This window comes from Triticum aestivum, chromosome 1D (genome assembly GCF_018294505.1).
Source record: "Triticum aestivum cultivar Chinese Spring chromosome 1D, IWGSC CS RefSeq v2.1, whole genome shotgun sequence".
NCBI lineage: Eukaryota > Viridiplantae > Streptophyta > Magnoliopsida > Poales > Poaceae > Triticum > Triticum aestivum.
Genome location: NC_057796.1, coordinates 81,568,979 through 81,588,460, shown reverse-complemented (window position 1 = coordinate 81,588,460; position 19,482 = coordinate 81,568,979). Strand labels below are relative to the sequence as shown.

General features: G+C 45.6%; 3 protein-coding genes, 1 long non-coding RNA gene and 1 pseudogene across 5 annotated transcripts; 2 read left to right on the top strand and 3 right to left on the bottom strand.

Moving 5' to 3' along the window:
• The first annotated feature begins 2,290 nt into the window (after positions 1-2,290).
• LOC123157962 (uncharacterized) lies at positions 2,291-4,787 on the top strand. Its single transcript, XM_044576130.1, has 8 exons — positions 2,291-2,461; positions 2,568-2,813; positions 2,915-3,128; positions 3,226-3,312; positions 3,436-3,784; positions 3,946-4,141; positions 4,258-4,356; positions 4,506-4,787. The coding sequence occupies exons 1-8, from the start codon at positions 2,291-2,293 to the stop codon at positions 4,785-4,787; spliced, it is 1,644 nt and encodes a 547-aa protein (XP_044432065.1).
• Positions 4,788-4,894: 107 nt separating this feature from the next.
• On the top strand, positions 4,895-11,409 carry LOC123180448 (uncharacterized). Its single transcript, XR_006491041.1, has 6 exons — positions 4,895-4,973; positions 5,106-5,242; positions 8,090-8,911; positions 9,153-9,218; positions 9,305-9,358; positions 11,058-11,409. It is a non-coding gene; the product is annotated as an uncharacterized lncRNA (long non-coding RNA).
• On the bottom strand, positions 6,457-8,891 carry LOC123180445 (uncharacterized). The gene is made up of 7 exons (XM_044592496.1): positions 8,668-8,891; positions 8,266-8,572; positions 7,872-8,178; positions 7,593-7,785; positions 7,394-7,492; positions 6,893-7,309; positions 6,457-6,766 (listed from the first exon to the last, which is right to left on the bottom strand). The coding sequence occupies exons 1-6, from the start codon at positions 8,803-8,805 to the stop codon at positions 7,004-7,006; spliced, it is 1,350 nt and encodes a 449-aa protein (XP_044448431.1). The 5' UTR covers positions 8,806-8,891; the 3' UTR covers positions 6,457-6,766; positions 6,893-7,003.
• Positions 9,038-13,014, bottom strand: LOC123180447 (uncharacterized). 2 transcript variants are annotated; one of them, XM_044592497.1, is made up of 13 exons: positions 12,840-13,014; positions 12,521-12,692; positions 11,487-12,367; positions 11,252-11,386; positions 11,045-11,129; positions 10,668-10,940; positions 10,503-10,577; positions 10,231-10,419; positions 9,954-10,124; positions 9,820-9,879; positions 9,438-9,704; positions 9,272-9,346; positions 9,038-9,198 (listed from the first exon to the last, which is right to left on the bottom strand). In XM_044592497.1, exons 4-11 carry the CDS (start codon positions 11,366-11,368, stop codon positions 9,520-9,522), a joined length of 1,155 nt encoding a protein of 384 aa, XP_044448432.1. In that variant the 5' UTR covers positions 11,369-11,386; positions 11,487-12,367; positions 12,521-12,692; positions 12,840-13,014; the 3' UTR covers positions 9,038-9,198; positions 9,272-9,346; positions 9,438-9,519. The 2 variants fall into 2 exon arrangements, with proteins under 2 accessions (XP_044448432.1, XP_044448433.1); XM_044592498.1 differs by lacking the exons at positions 11,487-12,367; positions 12,521-12,692; positions 12,840-13,014 and having other exon boundaries at positions 11,252-11,430.
• A 2,131-nt stretch (positions 13,015-15,145) lies between these two features.
• On the bottom strand, positions 15,146-19,197 carry LOC123165765 (protein FAR1-RELATED SEQUENCE 12-like; annotated as a pseudogene).
• Positions 19,198-19,482: the final 285 nt, after the last annotated feature.

The following is a 19,482-nucleotide window of genomic DNA, read 5'->3' as shown; positions in this document are numbered from 1 at the left end:
CGGACTGGTTGCTACCCCTGATGGCATGTCCACTCTGCGGCCACGAGTTAGTGACAGCCGTCGCAAGGAGTGGGAACAACGTTGGGCACCGATTCTACAAGTGCATCCGCTACGATGTAAGTACTTTTTGATCCGATTTTGCCAGATTTTCCTTATTGAATCAACTGTTCGCACGCATTTTGACCCTTTCACGTTCTCATGCGAACTTGTCATCCCTTCCATGTTCTTTCAGTCAAGGCAGTGCCGTTTCTTCGAGTTCCAGCGTGCGTACAGCATGAGGATGACTCATGAGCAGATCCTGGCTGTGCAGCACCAGGCCGGATGGCACCCACCCGGGTTTGGATTCGCGCCCCAGCAGGGAAATGGTCCTTCTCAGATGGTTCGTGCTGCCATCCAACCCCAGATCCAGGCGCAGTTGCAGCCGCAGATGCAGCCTCAGATCCAGTCTCCGATGCAGCAGCTTCCCCCAGCGGGCAACAATATGATAGCTGACGCCGGAGTCGGAGCAGCATATGGAGCACAAGGCCTAGGTGCAGTCGCTGTTCTTATGGCTGCAGTGAACATCATGCTAACTGTTGTGCTGTTGATGGTTGTGTTAGCTAAGTAATCTCCGTAGGTATTCTAGGGCACTCCTTTATTAATAGCGTTATGCAAGTTCTAACTATTTTAGTGTAACCAATGGTGGCTCCCTTTACCGCTCGGCCTATTTGAGACGACGACCCAGGTTTTGAGCTGTTGTGCTATTCGACAACCAACTATGTAATGCTTTATCAGACCTTCATTAAGCTCCCATTTTTTATTATTTTGCTGGGTTCAGATTGTATGAATTTTTACATCTCCCCCTATGCAACGGGGTTAGTTGAGCTAACACTCTCAGAAACACATCATGTGTGCGAATCAGCAGCTCAACGAAGCTGCCATGTTTTCTCATCACAAACCATTAATCTCTAGCGTGCACGTCCATCCACACCCAGTATAAATGCTGAACCATGTTTGACATATCAACGTCTAGGAGAGGTTCACCGTTTCATTATGCCACACGTCCCAGTACACGCGTCTCCCCTCGCCGCACCGTTTCCTTTATTTTTTTGGATTCGCGAGGGCAGAATCGTCATCACGCATTATATCCCTATCCCACGGTTCCACCCACACCACCACTCATATCCTGCCCATTTCTTCCCCACCCGCCGCCGGAGAGCAGTACCAGCTATTCTACCGGTCGATCCCGTCTCAAATTCAGCTCTTGCATGATTCAGGCCCCTCATCGGTCATACCACCATGGTAAGCTGTAGATTTTACCTTTTTTTCTATAGCTCTTCTCTATCTAGCGTCATAGATTGTATGCCTGGATCTGAATCTTGTCCGGGTCTCCCCTTTTTTTTGTTCCTCGCAGGATGATAGTAGTTCGCAGTCCGGCAGCTGCGGAGCAGCGGACGCTCGTTATGTTAAGGACGTTGCTCAGGCAGCTGCGCCTTGCCCTCTTGTTCACCCAGAGGGCTCATCTACAAGTGCTAAGTCGGCAGATCCACCTGCACCAACATCACGCATCTCCATCAAGCATGCAGCTTGTGTCATTCAGAAGTTTGACGACTACAAGAAATGGTTAGTAGAGCAGATTGGTTTTGGTGGTATGCTGAAGCTCCCAGCCGTGTAGAAGCTGAGTTTGAAGTGCAGCGCTTGGATAATGAGTAGGTCAGCGTTAGCCGTAGGGAGATTAAACTTAGGGATAACAAGGTACTCAGGTTTTTCACCGAGGATGTGCACAAGGTTTTTGGGATCCCATGCGGTCACCACGGTGTGAAAGGCAGGGATGCAATCATCAATCCTGAAGCTGTTCATTTCATAAAGACAACACTTTTCAAATGGATAAAACCGGCGTGCATAGCTTGCGGGCTGCCGAAAATTTTCTGTTGCGCGATATCAATGAGAATTCAAGCAAGTTGGAGAAGGATTGTTTCCAAATTGCATTTGTCATCTTTGTTATGGGCCATGTACTAGCACCAACTACTAAGCACAACTATGCTACCATCGACTACTGGGGGGCGATTGCAAATACGGAGGCCATAGTTCAGTTCAATTGGTGTGAGTATGTTCTGTTACAACTTCTGGATGCAGTCAAGAAGCTGAAGAGCGACATGCTGGCCAACAATCAGTCCACCAATCTAACCGGTTGCCATTTTTTCTTCCAGGCAAGTGAACAATTTAACATACAAGCGCAACTTTTCTGAATCACACGATGCACAGCAAGTTATGTCAGATTTTCTTTTTGTTATATGTTCCATTGAACGACATGTTCTTTGCTATGCAGATTTTCTTGTTGGACAACCTTGATCTCGGCATTTTAAACAAGCCTCATAATGTGCTCCCAAGGATATCTGACTTCGACCCAGAGTCATTTCGTAAAATGTTGATTATGGCTGCCGATCCAGTGAAAGGAGCTACGTCATATTCTCATGCAAATGTAGTACAGTTTTTACTGGATCAACACCCTTTTTCTGATATTTTTATGAGTTCTGATGTAATGTTCAAAATGCTAATCGGCCCCCACATTCTTTTATCTAACACAGCTGAGAGATGCGTCGACGGTCTGCTACATACGGCAGAAGTTTCCCTCATCTGTTCCGTCGTCAACAACTAGTAGAAGGCTGCCGAGGGGATGTGCCACGCCTGCAATAGGAAACCTTCAATTCACAACTCCCCTACCACATTGCGATGCTGGTCATCAGGTTAACACTGACGGAGCAATGCCATCTGCTGCAGCTCCTGGTCCATTGGATTTCGCAAAGTACTTACGTGAGAAGTACCCACAGCTTGTATGTTTTTCATCATTTTTGGCTTGGTTATTTGTACACTACTTATTTTTCCTCGCCCATGCTAGTAATCCATATCGTCACCTCCTGTGTCGGCTTCGCAGGTAGCAGACGAGATCACAATGATTATAAAACAGCAGTACGCAAGGGGCCTTATGCAGTTGACACAAGCCAGCAATTCTATCCAGCAGGCCTTGTTACAAGCAAGAAATGGTTTGCAACTGGATATGTACAAGTTTTCAGACCAAGTAATCAACTCAGTGTCTACCCGCTGTGTATGTTGTCGTGTGTGTGGTTTCACTGGTTGCCCTGCCTCAGGTCATCATAAAACCCTATGCATGTTATGCATTTTATGCCTGTGTTATCTCTCGATATGCCATGCAATATAATTGCTTTTTACTGTTTCCACCATCAGGCACTGCTAATTCCAAATCGGTACGTTTTACCACGTCGGTGGCTCACAAAATTCAGGGGAAAAGGCTAGAATTATCTGAATCCGAAGGTTAGGCTCCACTTGATATTCTGCCTTGTTGGTTTGTCCCTTCCTTATATTGTAGCCTTTCTAGTATTTGCTGATCTCACATCAATCCATACTCACTCCATTTTTTCCGATTAATTGTGGCAGCTACTTCGCCCGCAGCACAAAATGTTTCGTCGCGCAAGAGATCCGCTAATATGGAGGACTCCGTATCTAGCAGCAAAAAAACCACGTTAGCGGCATCTTGCAATGTCCTCAATCACTTCAAGTCTTGCCTCATGTCCCTCGCTGAAATGTATGCTGACCTTCCTGCCAACACCCCTATAACTGTATTTGGCCAATGTTCCAAGAACCTTGAGAAGAGGAAATACATATTCCAGCACGGGTTCGCAACTGATCCGTGGTGCAGGGGAGTTGCGCCGCATCCCCCACATCCACCAACCACGGACCTTATTGCACCTCATTTCTTGGAGCTGTCACATCAAGATCTGCGGAGGTGAGTCATTGTATCCGTGTGGGGCTCATTTTTGTTTTGTTTCTGTAGAGTTGCGCTCATTTTCCTTTTTAAACTTTCTCCATACTTTTTCTCCAACATATTCAATGCTGATTCTCATAGCCCAATATGTTCACCCATCTAAGTATACTTGTCATAAGCAGGCACTACATTGTACACGCCAGTCCTAGGCTTATCCACATTACTGGGATGGCTATGCTTGATCAGCTAATTGGGTCGCGCCCCCTTCAGCACGAGCTTGCCTCTATAATCATGAGAAGGTATTCTCAGTCTGATCAGGAAGCCAATTCGGAGTGCCCCTACATGAATTGGAGGCACAATATCGAACCTGAATTTGCGGTATAACAGCCAGCCACACGTTTGTTGTGTAGTTTAGTATTTTACTTCTTTTGTCCAGAAAAACATGCTGACACTGCCTGTATTCATGTTTTTTCGCATGCAATTTTCCATTAAAGACCATCGTTCTTGCCGACCAAGAATACTTGACAAACATCTCAATTCAGAAGCAGCTTGTTGGAAACGACATCCCATATGACATTACATCATGCCAGATGGTATGTCTACACTGCTTTCCCCCAATCATAATATTATGCAGTACTAATTTTCATGTTTTTGTTGACTTCCTACTTGACTTAACAATTGCCTTATCAAACTTATCTCATTTAAACGTATGTTGGTTTCAAACACCTGTTTATTGACTCAGTTCTTCCTGCCTGTCCCCCTCGAGGACGACTGGATAGTGATCATGTGGGACATGATGTCAAGGAAGCTCCATGTACTTGACCCGCTCATCAGGGGAGAAGGTCCGCATGACGCAACGAGAGATAAGCATGAGATGATTGCCTGGAAGCTACATCATGCACTTTTCCAATGCCTTAACGAGTATTATGCTGGGTGGCCAACGCAAGACGGACAATGGTCAACCAAATACCCCGTAATAGCTGAAGAAACATTCTGCAGGCAAGCTTGTTTCTGCTGTTCCTAATCACACACTCAGAGCTACATGGCAGCACGAAATCTACTTCAGTTTTCTGAAATTAAACTTGTTTTTATCTTTCCAATTTTCTGATCAATTTTTCACTATCTTACGAACAGAGATGAAAGTGGTGGGTGTGCTCTCCACATAATTAGGAACTACGATGGCCAGAAGCTCAAAATCCCCCTGACCAAGGTGACGCCTTTTTCCTATTTTTCTTTTTTTTGTTTTATTAATTTATTTCCACTGTAGTCGATACGGCTCCACCATCGTTGATTTCTGTATCACATCCTGAAGCAAAATACAATTTTCCGTATTTTTTTACAGTACAACGCTGGCAGAACAAAAAGGCAAGCACTTCATGAGTGCATCAAGCTGCAGGGGAACTCATCAAAGTTGGCGCATGAGGCTCTGTGGACTGTCCTGGCGCCAACGGACTCATGGGTTGATTCAATCCACTCCGGGTAAAGGCCACATCGATTTTTTTTAAATAAAGTTGCCACTGTGGTATGTGCGGTAACAGCTGTGAAATCTGAACATTCGAACCTAGTTCTATGAAATCATGTACCCTAAGTACTTTTTTTCATTCATCAAGAACCAGGACCCCAAACAATGTAACGCTCGAGCCCGTTTTGCGTTAAGCCATGCTCGTTTCGTAGTTTTTCGGACAGCAACTATGTTTTCTTAACATAGTACGGACCATTTATCTTTGCTCCTCAATCGCCGAGCCTTTTTTCTTTTATATCCGGCGATAGTTTTTGGTTACTAGCATACTATGTGCATCCATACGGTTAGTTACCGCCTGTTGTCAAACATCTGAATTTGATACCTCATCCGGCCCAAAATGTTGCCTTAATCGAAGCTCACGAGCCAAACACAAAGTACAACTCTTTCCTTCCCGCGAATCGATACAATCAAACCTTTTTAGGTCACGTTGTCTTACCAAACCAAACATGGCGTATTATGTCGACAGCACAGAAAATAAAAAATAAAAATCATGTACAATCCCGTTTTACACTTAGAGTATCGAAAAAGGCAATCACCATTATTTACAGTTAGACAAAATCAATCCGCACCTTGTTTCCCACAGTTCATGCAAGTTTTTTAATGATCCAGCACGTACAGTTCTCATTAGGAGCTAGAAAATCGATTATGTCTTCCTTTTTCTTATATTAAATTATAAACTACATTTTTTTCTAGCTCAACTATGATCACAATGATATTAATCTACTAGCAAAAGTCCTACTTTGCCGACAAGCCCGCATGAGCTGCAGTCGGGTTAATGAGTATTACTCGCCCAAAATTGGCACTGAAGATCGAGTCACTTACTACTCCACAATGCAGTGCACCAAGGCCCGAAGTTCCAGGTGATTGTCTTCTATTCAATACTTATTTCAATTATAATCCGCTTCAAGGCCAAATGCTTCTTAAGTAGCAACGTATTAGTTTTTCCCTATGGCCAAGTATATTTGAATATATTTCGTAGCATGCAGTCATATAGTTTTGAACTCGTTTAACCTTGCCGTCTCGCGCGCACATAATGCATTTAGCCCAACTTAATCTCAACAACTCACGCACACAGCTAGAATGCAAATTTTGATCCACAAGGCACAGATGTGCATCAAGCTACTCAGTGCATTCATACATGACATTCGTTCCACTTAGGTCTTAATCCGTACTTAGGTTTTACATACCTTTCGTTGCAAACTACACCTATAGATCGCTCAAATCATGCTAGGTTTTTCCAGTCCATTAGATTATATTCGAACCAAAATGATACGGTGGCGCACTCGTTGCAAAATTAGTTCTACCACGTTCACATCCAAAAGGTCTTCTCAGACTGCGTTCGCTCTTCCATAGTCACACAAACGCTTTGCCGCTCCTCAATCTATGATCACGTCGTACACGAACTCTGGGATGTCCCCCTTGTTCCCTTTCATTGTCACAATCTCGTAAGCTAGCTTCGCCCGTAGACGGTCTATCTGCCCCTAAAAGAAAGGAATCAAAGCAGCATGAGTTCTGTTTTTTTTTCATATGTTCACTGAATAACTTAGATATCCTCAATTGGATCGTTGCACAAGGCAATTACATTTGTTTTTTTTGCAACAACTAACCTGGTTCAGTGATGAACGGAGGTACAGGCCGGTGAATTCAGTGTAGTAGTGTGCGATGTAGATCCCACTTTCCTCCCTGTCATTTTAAAATTTCTTGTCAGTACTCCATAACTAGTAATTTTCAACGTTTTTAATACACTCATCAGGTAGGGCGCGAACAGGCCTGCTGCAAGGCGCATGCTGTGCCACTAGTGGATACTTCAATGTCCATCCTTCAGTTTCAATCAAGCCGTTGCCGAAGAAATTGTTGAACAGACAACAGAACTTGCGCTGGAACTTTTTTGCACGGCCTTCATGTTTGATTTTCATCTCATCCATTTCATCTGTCGCCGTTGGGTCCAGGACCATCACCGTTTTTTCATCCTTATCCAGCAGGTACATCGACCAGCAGTCCATAAAATCGACTGGGAACCAGAACTGTCCAGCAATTTCTTTTTGTCACAAATAGGTTATGACAAGAACTTATAATATTTACGTGTCCAGATGTTAGTGGAAATTCACCTTTTTCAGCCAGTCAATCCTGTACCCAGCCTTTTCTGAATTCATCATATCCTCGATGTAATCCCAGTCAGTTTCTCCATCATCCCTGCAGACCTCATCCTGTAATTTGAAAAGTACATTTTTTCATCAGTGCCTTTTGATAGTACAGAAATTAATACTCACATCCAATTCAGACTTTTTAAGTTTTATTTTTACTCACAACAAATTTGGGGTCGAACAGCCCTCTGAATCTATCCAGCCACCCGCGGTATATGCCATTATCTTTCTCGCGTAGCATGCGTTGAACACACCTCCACATGTTCATTGTTACCTCACCACCTGGCGTCAATTCATCTTTCATATCTTGCCCAGATGCAACTGCCAGTATTGGATCGTAATGCTTAACCCATTTCCTGCATTTCACTGTTCCTTCATTTATCAGTATTTTTCTTCTGTTTATGCACCCAACGAATGACACCCAGTAATATTAAATGCTTACCTATTCAGTATCGGTCCCTCGCATGCAAGCAAATTAGAGTTGAATTTGAAAATGCATTCATCGCTGGGCTCTGAGTGGTTCAACCCAATTGAGGGGGGGTATTTATCACCCCAATCCTTCCTGTCAGTGATATGCCCAGTTTTGTGTCCATTGATATGCGATGGATTCAGTGTCTTCCCCCTGTTACTAACCGTGTGTTTGATGCCGCACTTCCGCAGATATTCCAGGACAACTTGTTGGAACTGCGTCAGCCGAACATCACTTCGTGTTTCGAAACCTTTTGCTCTCCCCTGGCCGTCACCGCCATCTGTGCGACATAGTCAGGTGCAACAATCATTAAGATGGACGACGAAATTCATAGTGGGATATCAGGTTCTCATTTATGGACATTTACCTCCATCATCCCGACGGAAAGAAGGACCAGGATGGCAGTTTGTTTGGACATCCAACACATGTGCTCGATCTGGTTCTGGCTGCTCTGTATGGGCAACGTCTCTGGGAGTTGTAGGAGGCGCTGCAATAGCATCCGAGGAGGTCAGCTGGCACGCATTACTCCTATGTCCACCTGTAGTCCTTCTTCCACCCTCGTTGGCACCGCTACAGCTGTGAAGGTACATGAGGACAGCTTTGCTGTAATGTGGATGCCGAACCATCACCCACAGTGCGCAATCCGCTTCTACGAGGTTCACCGTCATCCGTATCTGTGTCAGACGACCAAATGATCATTTTTCATTAGAACTCAAATAAATGACAAGAGGGAGACAGTAAATGCACAGCGTAATTTTGCGGCAATTACCTCCGTTTTCACGATGAAAGGAAAGACCAGGACGACAGGTTGCAGCAATATCAAAGGCACGTGCACGTGCCCTCCGTTGCTCAAGGGAACGGTTCTCATTTCCATCGCGTTCACCACCTGAATTGTCATCAACGCCATGCCAGCCTAGAAAGATGAGGCCGTTCAATGGTGGGTCTTCGTCCAACTCATCTCCTTCCCTTCCGCTTCCAACTACCAACACGGCTGCATTATGCACAAAAACCAGGTAAGTTCTCTCCACTATAGTCTAAATAATTTGTTTCTAGTGTGAACATCATGTTTTCGAAATGTCTAAATACTTTGTTTCAAGTGTGAACAACATGTTTTCGAAATATATGATAGTAGTAATCACCTTCGATCCACGCAATCCACCGGATGCATGTGTTCAATGAAGCTAGTAAATCAGTTAAATTATATAACCCCACCAAATTTGATCCATCTCCATTTGCTCATCTTCTTCCATGTAGTCGATCGGCACTTGTGATGCCACGGCAAGGAACTCTTCATCCAAGTCTGGAACAAACATACTATCGGTGATCATCTTGCGTACTTTTAAATTATATATTATTTCTTTTTACCATCATACCCGTTGATTCATCTTCATCGATTATGTATTCAGTAGGCACCCCCGGTGGAACATATGACAACTCGTCGTCTACATCTGCAAAACCAGGTCAACATTTTACTTGAATCGAAGCAAAATGTTCTTTGCATTTTATTCTATACATTACTTAAGATGAGCAATCAATTACCATCCTCGTCAAACAAGGGCAGTAGATTCCTTCCATCTATGTTGTTAAATTTCTCATAAAACGGACTCCGACTCGTCACTGCCTACTCACTTGCTTTCACAAGTGCTCCCAGGTTGCTGTCAGTGACAATCAATGCCCCCACACCCTGGCTACTGATTTGCTGACGGTGTTCCTGGCTGCTATGTTCCAGCTCTTCCCAGTTTATGCGATCATCATCATCTCTCTGTGGCGTGTTGTTCCCATTTGCGTCAACTCCCGTTCCATGATCTGCATGATTGAAGATTTTGGTATCAATGTCAATTTTTGGTTTTTTAGCTACTATGTATCCCAAAACAAATTCAGAAAGACCCACTGCATCCATTATTATTTTTAACGACATTACCTTCGTTGTACCCTTCCACTCCTAGGTCTGATAGCATCACCCGAGCCTGCTCAAAGATGCCTGTGTACACGCAACCAAGCTGGTTCATATGATGTCAGCCTTCAACCATCAGCTAAAACACGAATGCTATGTACCTTCAAAAAGTTCTGGATTGCCAATTGCTTGTTCTACCACAGCTAGTGCAGCGGCAGATAAGCTCCGCACGCGCTCCCTCCTTTCTCGTTCAGACTCTCCCTTAGCATTCATGTCAAATGCGGCAGACGATGATCCTCTATGAGATGGTAGAATTCCATGAATTGCCCCGTCTATCAAAAACAGTGCAACACAAATAATTTTTTCGAAACGCATTAGTGCTGACTGGTTCATACTTGCACCTTCAACTAAGTACAAGGATCAAGTTTCTGAACTCACATTCAAGGTCTGCTTTAGCTTTATCCTCGAGTTCTTGTAGCTCGGCTCTGAGGTAGTCCCCCCTGCTACGAAGCATTGCAGCTCTGCATGACGTCTGAGTAGAGAATCGGGCCATGTTTGACACAGTTTCACCACCATCGCTGATCCTAGGCTGTAGGCGTTGCCTGTGTCGGTTGATGCTACGTGGTCCTGTAATGTTACCAATCTTATCATCAGGCTAATGGAACATCCGGCATTATACTTACTGTCGAGACGCAATTTTTTTAACATACCTGTAATGCGTGCTCGGCTTAGATCATCTCCAATCGTAATGCCGGTGGGCGCGTTCTGTGCTAGGTTGGGTCCCCCTGCAATTTTGTTTCAGCAATTTAGTACCGGCACACTAAGGACATCCTTTTGGTTTGTATGCTGCTAATGTAAATCCATCTTCCACAAACCTCTCCTGTCAGCCCTCATCAAATTAATGCCAAGCCGAACACTAGGGTCCATCGTTTCATCATCGCTATCGCTGTTTGATGGATCTGAACTTTCTTCTGCTATCCCTTTTCCTTTGGCATCAGCTTGTTTCGCTGTAGCCCTTACTACTGAGCTTTCGGTTTGCCATTCTGGTGCTTGCATTTCTCCACCCATATCGATGCGCGGCTTGTAGCGGGGTGCTCTGCTGCTGCAGTCATCTACCTGCTGTGCTGCTCGCAGCGCCTCCAATTGCACTGTTTGCATCAAATAGAGAGCAACTAGTTTGTCAGCTAGTTCTTTTTACAAACCAATATCTCTACTTTTTATTATGCATGACTAATGCTGCTGCCTCTCTTACCCGGATGTCGCAGGATTCCTCCAGGACCCCCAACCACAGCATGCCAGACATTGTTATCCTGGTCGAATGCATCAGAAGGCCTTGTCTGATGGGTATGAACACATCAAGTTCAAATTAATATCAGTTCCCATGATCGCCAAGTATTTTTTTCATAGCTGCAATTGGTTTTCATTTGCTACTTAATTGCAAGAACACAGCAGCACTTACAGGGAATACAGTTGGGTACTCTCTTGTAAGGTAGATTAGCCTCCTGAACACCTGCCCGGTGTAAACGCTGATCCGGGGGAGAGTGTATGGCTCTACACTATCTGGTCCAAAGTCCATCCAGTCGAAGAACCATGGCTGCAAACAATCATGGGTAACAATTAGTTACATAACTATCAAATGCAGTGCCCTATTGGTTTCATGTTAACATAAGACATGTGTTTTTCGATAGACTTACAATGAGAGCCAAATGGCAGCCTCCTACTATCAGTGTTCTCACCCCAGCTGCCAGATCTTTATGTATTTTTTCACAGCTGCTCTGATGATCTCAAATACCCAGTCGGCTAGGTCGTACTCGCCAGTCCCATGATTGCATAGGACACAAGCTAGCAGCTCCCAATTGATCGACGTGTACGACTGTCTGGGGGCAACATATGTACCACCGGCTAACAGCGAGAACGCTATCTCGAAAGACCTGATTTGATGTGGGTAAACACCAGCCCTCATCATACTACTTATAGCATCAGCAACTGCACTAATAGTCAACCCCCCATCCCTGGCATGGCTCCGTGTCTCTATTCCAAGGATTGTCCTGATTCTGAGAGCTAAATTATGTCTCTCTTTTGCTTTTATTTTAACCAAACTCACTTTACGGCCGCTGTTTCTCAGACCCAAAGTTCTAACGATGGATCCGGGGGTGAAATATCTAATCTGGCCGTCAGGGAAAGTGAAGCTCATGTCTTCCCACCTAAATCTACTAAGTAGCCAGGCGTAGAACCTCCTGTCGGCCTCACCATCAAATGCAGTGGTTAACAAGCTCGCCATGCCAGTCCTATGAACTTCTGTGTAGTACCTCATACCTATGCGCTGGATCTGATGGCAGCTCCAGGTACATTTAACTACCCTACCACGAAGCAAGTGAGTTTCTGCAGAAAGGACTGGCGGCACAACTGGAATCACTTCCCCACCAGCGGCTGGATCTCCGGGCACAAGTACGAGCGTACGCCTACGCCGACATCTGCGCATGTCCTCCCCTACTGTCGTGTTGTCATTGACCAGGCCCCGCATCCTTTTCCGGCCAGCACGGCTAACCATCTCCGGTTCTTCGGCAGCCGTGTCCTGCATCCAAAAATTGACCCAGCCGCACAAGTCAGCCCTCTTTTCTTTAAGGCCCAATGAAAGACAAATGAGAAAGAGTAAGAAAAGACAGAACCAGCAGATGGCAATATAGATGTACGCCCAAATCATTTTCTATCTACTAAATGAGCTTACCGATGCATTGGCGGCGCCGAGTGGAGTGCCGTCGGCACCAGTAGCGTCGCCATTGATGGATCCTTCCATTTTGCCACTAGATGGTGGCTTTTTGTTCTGTCCGTCACCACCACATTGTCCACATGGCAGATCCCCTTTTCGTGGTGGATCCGGTGGTTCCATGCTCACTAATCTGGAAAGGCAATCATGGACGGGAGTTAGAAAAAGACATCACCATCCAGTAGAACCCCACTCACAAAGCCGAGGTGATGGATAACAAAAAAGCTAGCCAAGAAAGCAGCGCCTCCGAATATTCGATCGCCATATCGGGAAACCTCACCTCTAGCTGTTTGGCTACTGACGCAGATGAACCGGTCGCCGTCTTCACCCGTTCGCCTCCAGATCTGGTTTGCCTTCAACAGTGTATACTAGACGGGGTGGGGATAGAGTTGTGGTGGAGAGGACGAAGTGAGCAGTGGCTGGTGGGGGGGAAAGTAGTACTACTTTTGCTGGGGGGCTGCGAGCTACCTCCTGGTAAATGAGGCGTCGAGTTGTCTCTCGCTAGCGCACAGCGACGAGTCAAGTCTTTGTTACTGCTAGCTGACCCGCGCAGCCCAAGACTACTTTACCCCCGCTGTCTATCATTGTGCCCAGTTTTTTTTGGTATCCTTTAGCTCCGGAGCCGCGTTACATGATTCACACGGTCGTTTTGCGTGCATTCTTCTCGTGTGTGCATTTTTTTTACGTGCGTCAAACTTTCTTAGCATAACAGGCTGCACGTAGATATGATCCTGCACGTAGATATGACCCGTCACGGAGAGCAGATGCTCACTTTTTTTTAGCCATACACCTGCTTTTTTAGCGTGGCCCATCTGAGGCCGCATAATAAATCAGCTCGCCGGCGCACAGGAGATGAAGCCATGTACTTTTCTCCGCCAAAACAGATGATCCAAGCTGAAATGCCTCCGGTCGGAATAGTACAATCACTGTTCGATGCGGTCCATGCCAAAAGGAGAGAATATTGCCCAGTGCGGGGCTGCCTCGCCTGCATGTCTCGGTGGGCACGGCATGCATGCCAACAACCACCATCCTTGCATTGAATTGGCTTGCCCATTCTTGGTTCGCTCGCTGGTCCGGCTGCCATTAGTGATTAAACACAGCCCGCACCAGACGTACGAATCCTTTTTGCCACGTAATGTATGAAATATAGTTCGGTTTCCTAATCCATCTTATACTAATTTACCCATTTCATTTTGTTTTAAATTTTTTTTGTGACATTCTGCAAATGATGAATTCCACATAATGTCAGACTAAAAAATACGGAAATTATGTAATTTTAACTAGCCCGACAAATATGTCGCCCGTCAAAGGGACCACACATTTTAATTAATGCAACACGAAGGTAATTGACACAGTACATTACATCTCACATAACTCCACCTATCGAAGCTAGTTCCTAGAGAGTACTCCTGCTAGATCTACTCTAACATGCGACGTCTCTTACTGAAACGGCTGCTAGTTGCATCCTCATCGAAAGAATCTTCCCCCTCCTGCGCGCCCCGGATTTCAGGTATGGCGTTGATGACCAAGCCTCCATTGCTGTTCGTCGATTCGACAGCACCAACTGGATCATAATCGCCGAATCCTTCCTCCATTGATTCTTGCTTGTCCTCTGCCCCTTCTAACTGGTTCAGTGACAGAATCATGTGCTTATCCCCTTGGACGACATCGCCCTGCATAACGAGATTGCAAGCCTTTGAATGAAAATCTATCCTCACTGCACATTTAATTCTAATTGCCAGCAGCGCAACTCACCGCCCCGTTGCCGCCGCCGTCTTCGTCCGGCAGATCTGTGGTGCTCCAAGCGCTAGCTGCCAACTCAACATAGGAAGGAGACGACGGCTGCAGTACCCGAAAACTCATTCAGAAACAATGCCGCCGAGATTTTATCGATACATCACAGACGAGCAAGAAACGCACTGATGGGTGGGAAAACTTACCGGATCAGGCAACGTCAGTAACGCATCGTCATCTTCACCTCTGGTCGTCCCACTAGTCCCTGATTCAGCAAGAGATCGCCCCATCGAATCCAGGGCAGTGATTTTTTTCAAATCAATCTTAGCTAGTTGGGCAAGGAGAAGGCGAAGGAAAGCAGCTCGCCCATCGCCCCTGTTTTTATACCACGCCATGGTGACGGAACAGGACGCCTATAAATGCAGTTATTTCACCTATTTGAATTTTGAATCCTGAAGAGGGGCGGGGAGACCACCACGCGTTCTGTCCATGCGTTCTACCGTCCGCACCTGACAGGATTTTTATATTGCACCAGGGTACTGTAAAAACAAAGCCCTCAAGTTCTCAACGACGCTGCTACTACGGTTCTGCATCACATACAGTTAAAATGTTCAACTGAAGTTGCTCCCTCCCTAGAAACATATTCAATAAACCATGATCATCGATAGATATGTCCTCCCCTGAAATCTATATATGATTCAAACGAACATACGTCTGGAATATTATTTTTACATATTAAATATTGCAAAAAAATCCAAAAAATGGTAACATGCCTCATTGTCACGCACCTATACGAGAGCAAAACAGTTCTTCTAAATAACATATTAGCTACCAAATTATTCAGAAACCGATAAATTCTTATCTATGCTCAAGGACACAAATATCCATCTCTACAAACATAGAAAGTACATCTCACACTAAATAACATTTTCTCCGCACAACATGTCTTCTTTTTTCTGCTTGCAACATGAAAGAAAGATCAGGAAAATAAGACATACAACTCATGAAAAACTAGAATACATACTCATCGAACGAAAATTGCACCGCTCAGCTCTCGGCAAACCCAAGAGGCCTCTTGCATGTGTTCCGCCGGTGTCCCTCTGTTCCGCAGTTCTTGCATTTGCCTGGTTTCCGTGGCTTCTTCGGAGCATCCCCTCGGTCTGGACATGTTGTCCTCTTGTGCCCCTCGCGGCGGCAAATGCTGCAGAACCTGGTTCTCTTATTCAGCCCTTCGTATGGTGCCTTCTCCCTGCTGCTCGTCGGCCTGCCAGCAGCTCTACGCTTTTCTGGTGCTGCGAGGCAGTGAAGTTCATTCATGCCCACAGAATTCACAGCACTATTGCATTGCTCATCCTCCTGATCTGCAATAGCAATCTGGTCCTTGCACGCTGCACCACCATTCCCACTGTCAAGGAGATTATCCTCGAATGCCAATCCATCCCGCACGACCGCCAGAGGTGCTCCACCCCGCAGCAGGGAGTCCAGTCCAGAATTCATATACTCATAGCATGCAGCACTTGCGTCCCCCATCCGAACAGCTTCCATGGCTTTAAAATATAATGTTGAATGCCTGTAAGTGAATGACAAATTATGCAATTTGTCGTTCTGGTACTGAACCAGGTGCTCCGGGAGTACATCCCTAGCATCTCTTGTCCACCTTTTCAGGATATGGTACTTAGGGACTTCATCCAGATGCAAAATCTCCATCACCTACAATTTTCCACATGCCACAAATGTTGCCGAGTCATTGCCTGTTTTTTTGGGTGCCAAGAATAAATTCTTCACATCAGTAAATTCATGCAGCTTACCCTCAAAGCATGGCAGCAAAGCATGCCTGTATGCTCAAACTGTCCACACTCGCACGTGAATATTGATTTGTCTTCGTTAACTGTCACCTCGTACTCCACCCTGCACCACTTCTCTCGTTTGGCTGCATTATTGTGAGTTGTTATATATTTTTTCATATTTTCTTTTTCAGAAACATTGTATGCAGTTCCTTCTATTAGTAGGCGGCCAAATTCCTCAAACATATTCCTAGTATATATTTTCCTTGCATGCCGCTCTATTGCAAGGTTAGTCCGCCGCATAGCCCCGCCCTGCCACAATGAAAGCAATCAAATGAACGAGATCAGTTCATTGTTCAGATATCATGAAAAACTTAAAACAATCTACTAGGATGGGAGCAACTTATTTACAATCATTGTTCTCTTCTCCTCGTAGCTTTCATCACGCTCACGGTCGAATTGTAGCCTCATGTATTGACGGACGAAAACATGCATCGGGCTTGCAGGGGGCATGTAAGACTTCAGCATGTGGTTTGCGCTCTCACTCCTCTATGTACTTGTCATCTTTGCACAAAACACTCCTCTGAAGTATGGTTTTGCCCATTTATGTCTTGTCTCATATATTTGGGTCATATAGTTATGCGCCCTCAAGTTGTACTTATCAAGCAGCCCCGCCCAGGCTGTTTCAAATTCTTCCTCAGTTAACATGTGATTAACAACTTTGTGAAATTCAGCCTGGAAATCACTTTTCTTCGTGTAAAGCGGCCCAAGTGTTTCCTTCGCCTTCTTCAGAACATGCCACTTACACCAACGGTGGACAGTGTTTGGAAAAACTTTCTTGATTGCAACCTCCATAGCCCTGCATTGGTCTGCTCATTGAAAAAACATTCTGAATCAGAACTAAAACATTGAATAAACGGGGGACACTGTGTCCGTATCATTTTTTCATGTCATAAATCATATTTTCTTCCAATCCATCATGGGTGGGGATAGAAACAACTTATCTACAAGCAAGTTACATTTAGCGCTAAATCATTCACCTGTGAGTATTGTTTTTGGAGCAGGTCCGCCCATCATGCGAATGAATTCTGTAAACACCCATTCAAAGCTTTCTTCTTGCTCGTCACGCATCAAAACTCCTGCCAGGATGATACTCTGATAGTGATTGTTAACTCCGACGAAAAGACCGAATGGCATATCATACAGATTTGTCTTGTACGTGGTGTCGAATGTCACCACATCACCAAAGAACATGTACTGCATCCTGCTGCTCCCATTTGCCCACATGAGATTCTTCACCTTGCTGTCCTTCTCAGCCAGAACCACATACGAGAAGTCGGGGTCATTCGACCGGATGTCGGCGAACACCTGGAGTGTTTTCCGTACATCATCTTCGGCCTGCTCGCGACTTATCTTCCCACATATGTTCCTCAGTGTTCTTTTAGTGAAAGGAACATTCTCAACCGATCCAAAGAAGCTCCCAATTATGCTGTAAACCTTGCCTAGGTTCACGTTGTTCTGCCTCAACTGGCTTATCAAGTCTTTGGTGTAGACGTCTATGTGTTTATGAGATGGCCAGTGCACTTTCTCTCCCATTGTAAGTGACATAGAATGATTGTGGCTTGCTCGGTGCTCCGTTATGTACCAACTGTTGTCTGATGAACGAAGCAGTCTGATTAGAGCCGGGCACTCGCACCTGCAGGACCTGCTGTTTTCGGCGTCTGGTTTTCCCTGCAGACAATCCAAGAAAGCTAGTCAACTATCTTCCCAGCAGTTTCATATATGCAACCAAAGCTCGCTTTGTAATCTACTTTTCACGGTAGCTGGATCTGATAGCCCACTTACCGAACATCCACATACTATCTCCTGCATTGTTTTCGTCCTCTCGGCATTTAGCCTGCTTTTTCCATATCTTATTCCGAAACCAAATTCCCAGGAGTACAAGTTGTAGAAATCGTACGCCTCGCCTAGTGAATCAAAACTAAGACCTAGCTCAGGTCGCACCACACTCTTGTCTGGTTCCTCTGCGTATTTACGCATTGATAGCTCCAGGGCGCTCATCCTTGATGGACAAGGCACACGGTCTGGTGGCGCACTCCCCAGACGAAGCCTGAACCAAGTTGCAAACCCAAAATCTTAAATTGTTGAATTCTTTGTAACACTATAAAACCACACAATAGACAGTTCCCCCACTACATTCGTCAACATCCCAGCTTATGAACTTTTTTCTCGAACCATAATTTTTTCTTATTCCCAAATTCAAATCATAGTTCATCAACTAACAAGTTTACAAGACCCAACTCTTACAGACAACACCCGTACCCTGATGGTTTACTAGGCTTTTATTTATTGATCTTTTTCAGACGTTTCTGTTGCCGCAAATAATTCCCCCCGCCCAACAACACACACACTCAATGTTTGCATCATATCAATATCAATCCGAAAATCTAACTGACGTCTACTTGCAACGGCAGTAACACTAGATTCAGGAGAGGGTCACCTTTTAGTCCAGCCGGGGGCCTGTGGATTTACTCTGCCAGTCGATTGGGCAGACCTCGTTGGCGATTCTTCGCGCCTACGCTGCCCACTCAGCTGACCCTCGGTGAGCAAACCATCTCCCACCATCTCAGCTGCCGCAGAATCAACATCCGCGTGGTCAACATCCTGATTAGCAGTAACCTTACCCAGTAGGTACATCAGCGGGACTGGATCTGGGTGTTCAAGATTGTCGGCAAACTCCTCCCGCACCGGAAACCTGCATACACAACGGCGATTTCAGTCCGACATAAATTTCGCATCGATCACATGATAATAGGCTGCTTGGAGGAAAACATAACAGATCTGCGCGGAAACGAACCTGTCGACCGCATCTAGTAGGAATTCCATTCCCTCGCTCTCCCCCTGCATCCAACTGTACGGTCAGCCACCGTTGACGGGCGGCCAGCCCGCAAACCCGCTACAGCAGACACGGCGAACTCTGTCCTCTGTTCTTCTTCCACGGCGGCGAGGGATGTCTAGAACGGACGACGGGAAGGGAATCATATATCTAACATTTTTTTAATAACACGCGCATGGGGGTGCCCCGCCGGCCGACAAGCGGCTTAGACAGCGTACTCTATCATGGACTCCTTATCTGATCCAGGCTCAGACAAAAAGACTAACGTCCTGGTCCACGGACTATTATAGAACGAACGTTCCTAGCCCACGGCCCATTCAGAGGAGCCGCGACGTCCGTCCCACCCCACTGGGCCAGCCCCACTCGCCGTGCACTGTTTGCTACCGTATTGGCAGGTTATCTACATTTACAAACTTTCGCATAGGACAAGCCAGCTGGCTTTCTCCAGATCCCCAGGCTGCAGCGAACGACCCAGATTATGGGTGCAGCTGAGCTCGAGCACCAAATCG

Excerpts from the sequence above, each read along its gene's own strand:
- LOC123157962 (XM_044576130.1), top strand. The coding sequence starts at position 2,291 with ATGTTCTTTGCTATGCAGATTTTCTTGTTGGACAACCTTGATCTCGGC. Across the intron at positions 3,129-3,225 it reads CACTGGTTGCCCTGCCTCAG|GCACTGCTAATTCCAAATCG; the intron begins GTCATCATAAAA and ends TTCCACCATCAG. Across the intron at positions 4,142-4,257 it reads ATATCGAACCTGAATTTGCG|ACCATCGTTCTTGCCGACCA; the intron begins GTATAACAGCCA and ends TTTCCATTAAAG.
- LOC123180445 (XM_044592496.1), bottom strand. The coding sequence starts at position 8,805 with ATGGCGTTGATGACAATTCAGGTGGTGAACGCGATGGAAATGAGAACC. Across the intron at positions 8,573-8,667 it reads CTTTCATCGTGAAAACGGAG|ATACGGATGACGGTGAACCT; the intron begins GTAATTGCCGCA and ends CGTCTGACACAG. Across the intron at positions 8,179-8,265 it reads TTTCCGTCGGGATGATGGAG|ATGGCGGTGACGGCCAGGGG; the intron begins GTAAATGTCCAT and ends TATGTCGCACAG.
- LOC123180447 (XM_044592497.1), bottom strand. The coding sequence starts at position 11,368 with ATGGACTTTGGACCAGATAGTGTAGAGCCATACACTCTCCCCCGGATC. Across the intron at positions 11,130-11,251 it reads AGTACCCAACTGTATTCCCT|ACAAGGCCTTCTGATGCATT; the intron begins GTAAGTGCTGCT and ends CATACCCATCAG. Across the intron at positions 9,880-9,953 it reads CAATCCAGAACTTTTTGAAG|GCATCTTTGAGCAGGCTCGG; the intron begins GTACATAGCATT and ends GCGTGTACACAG.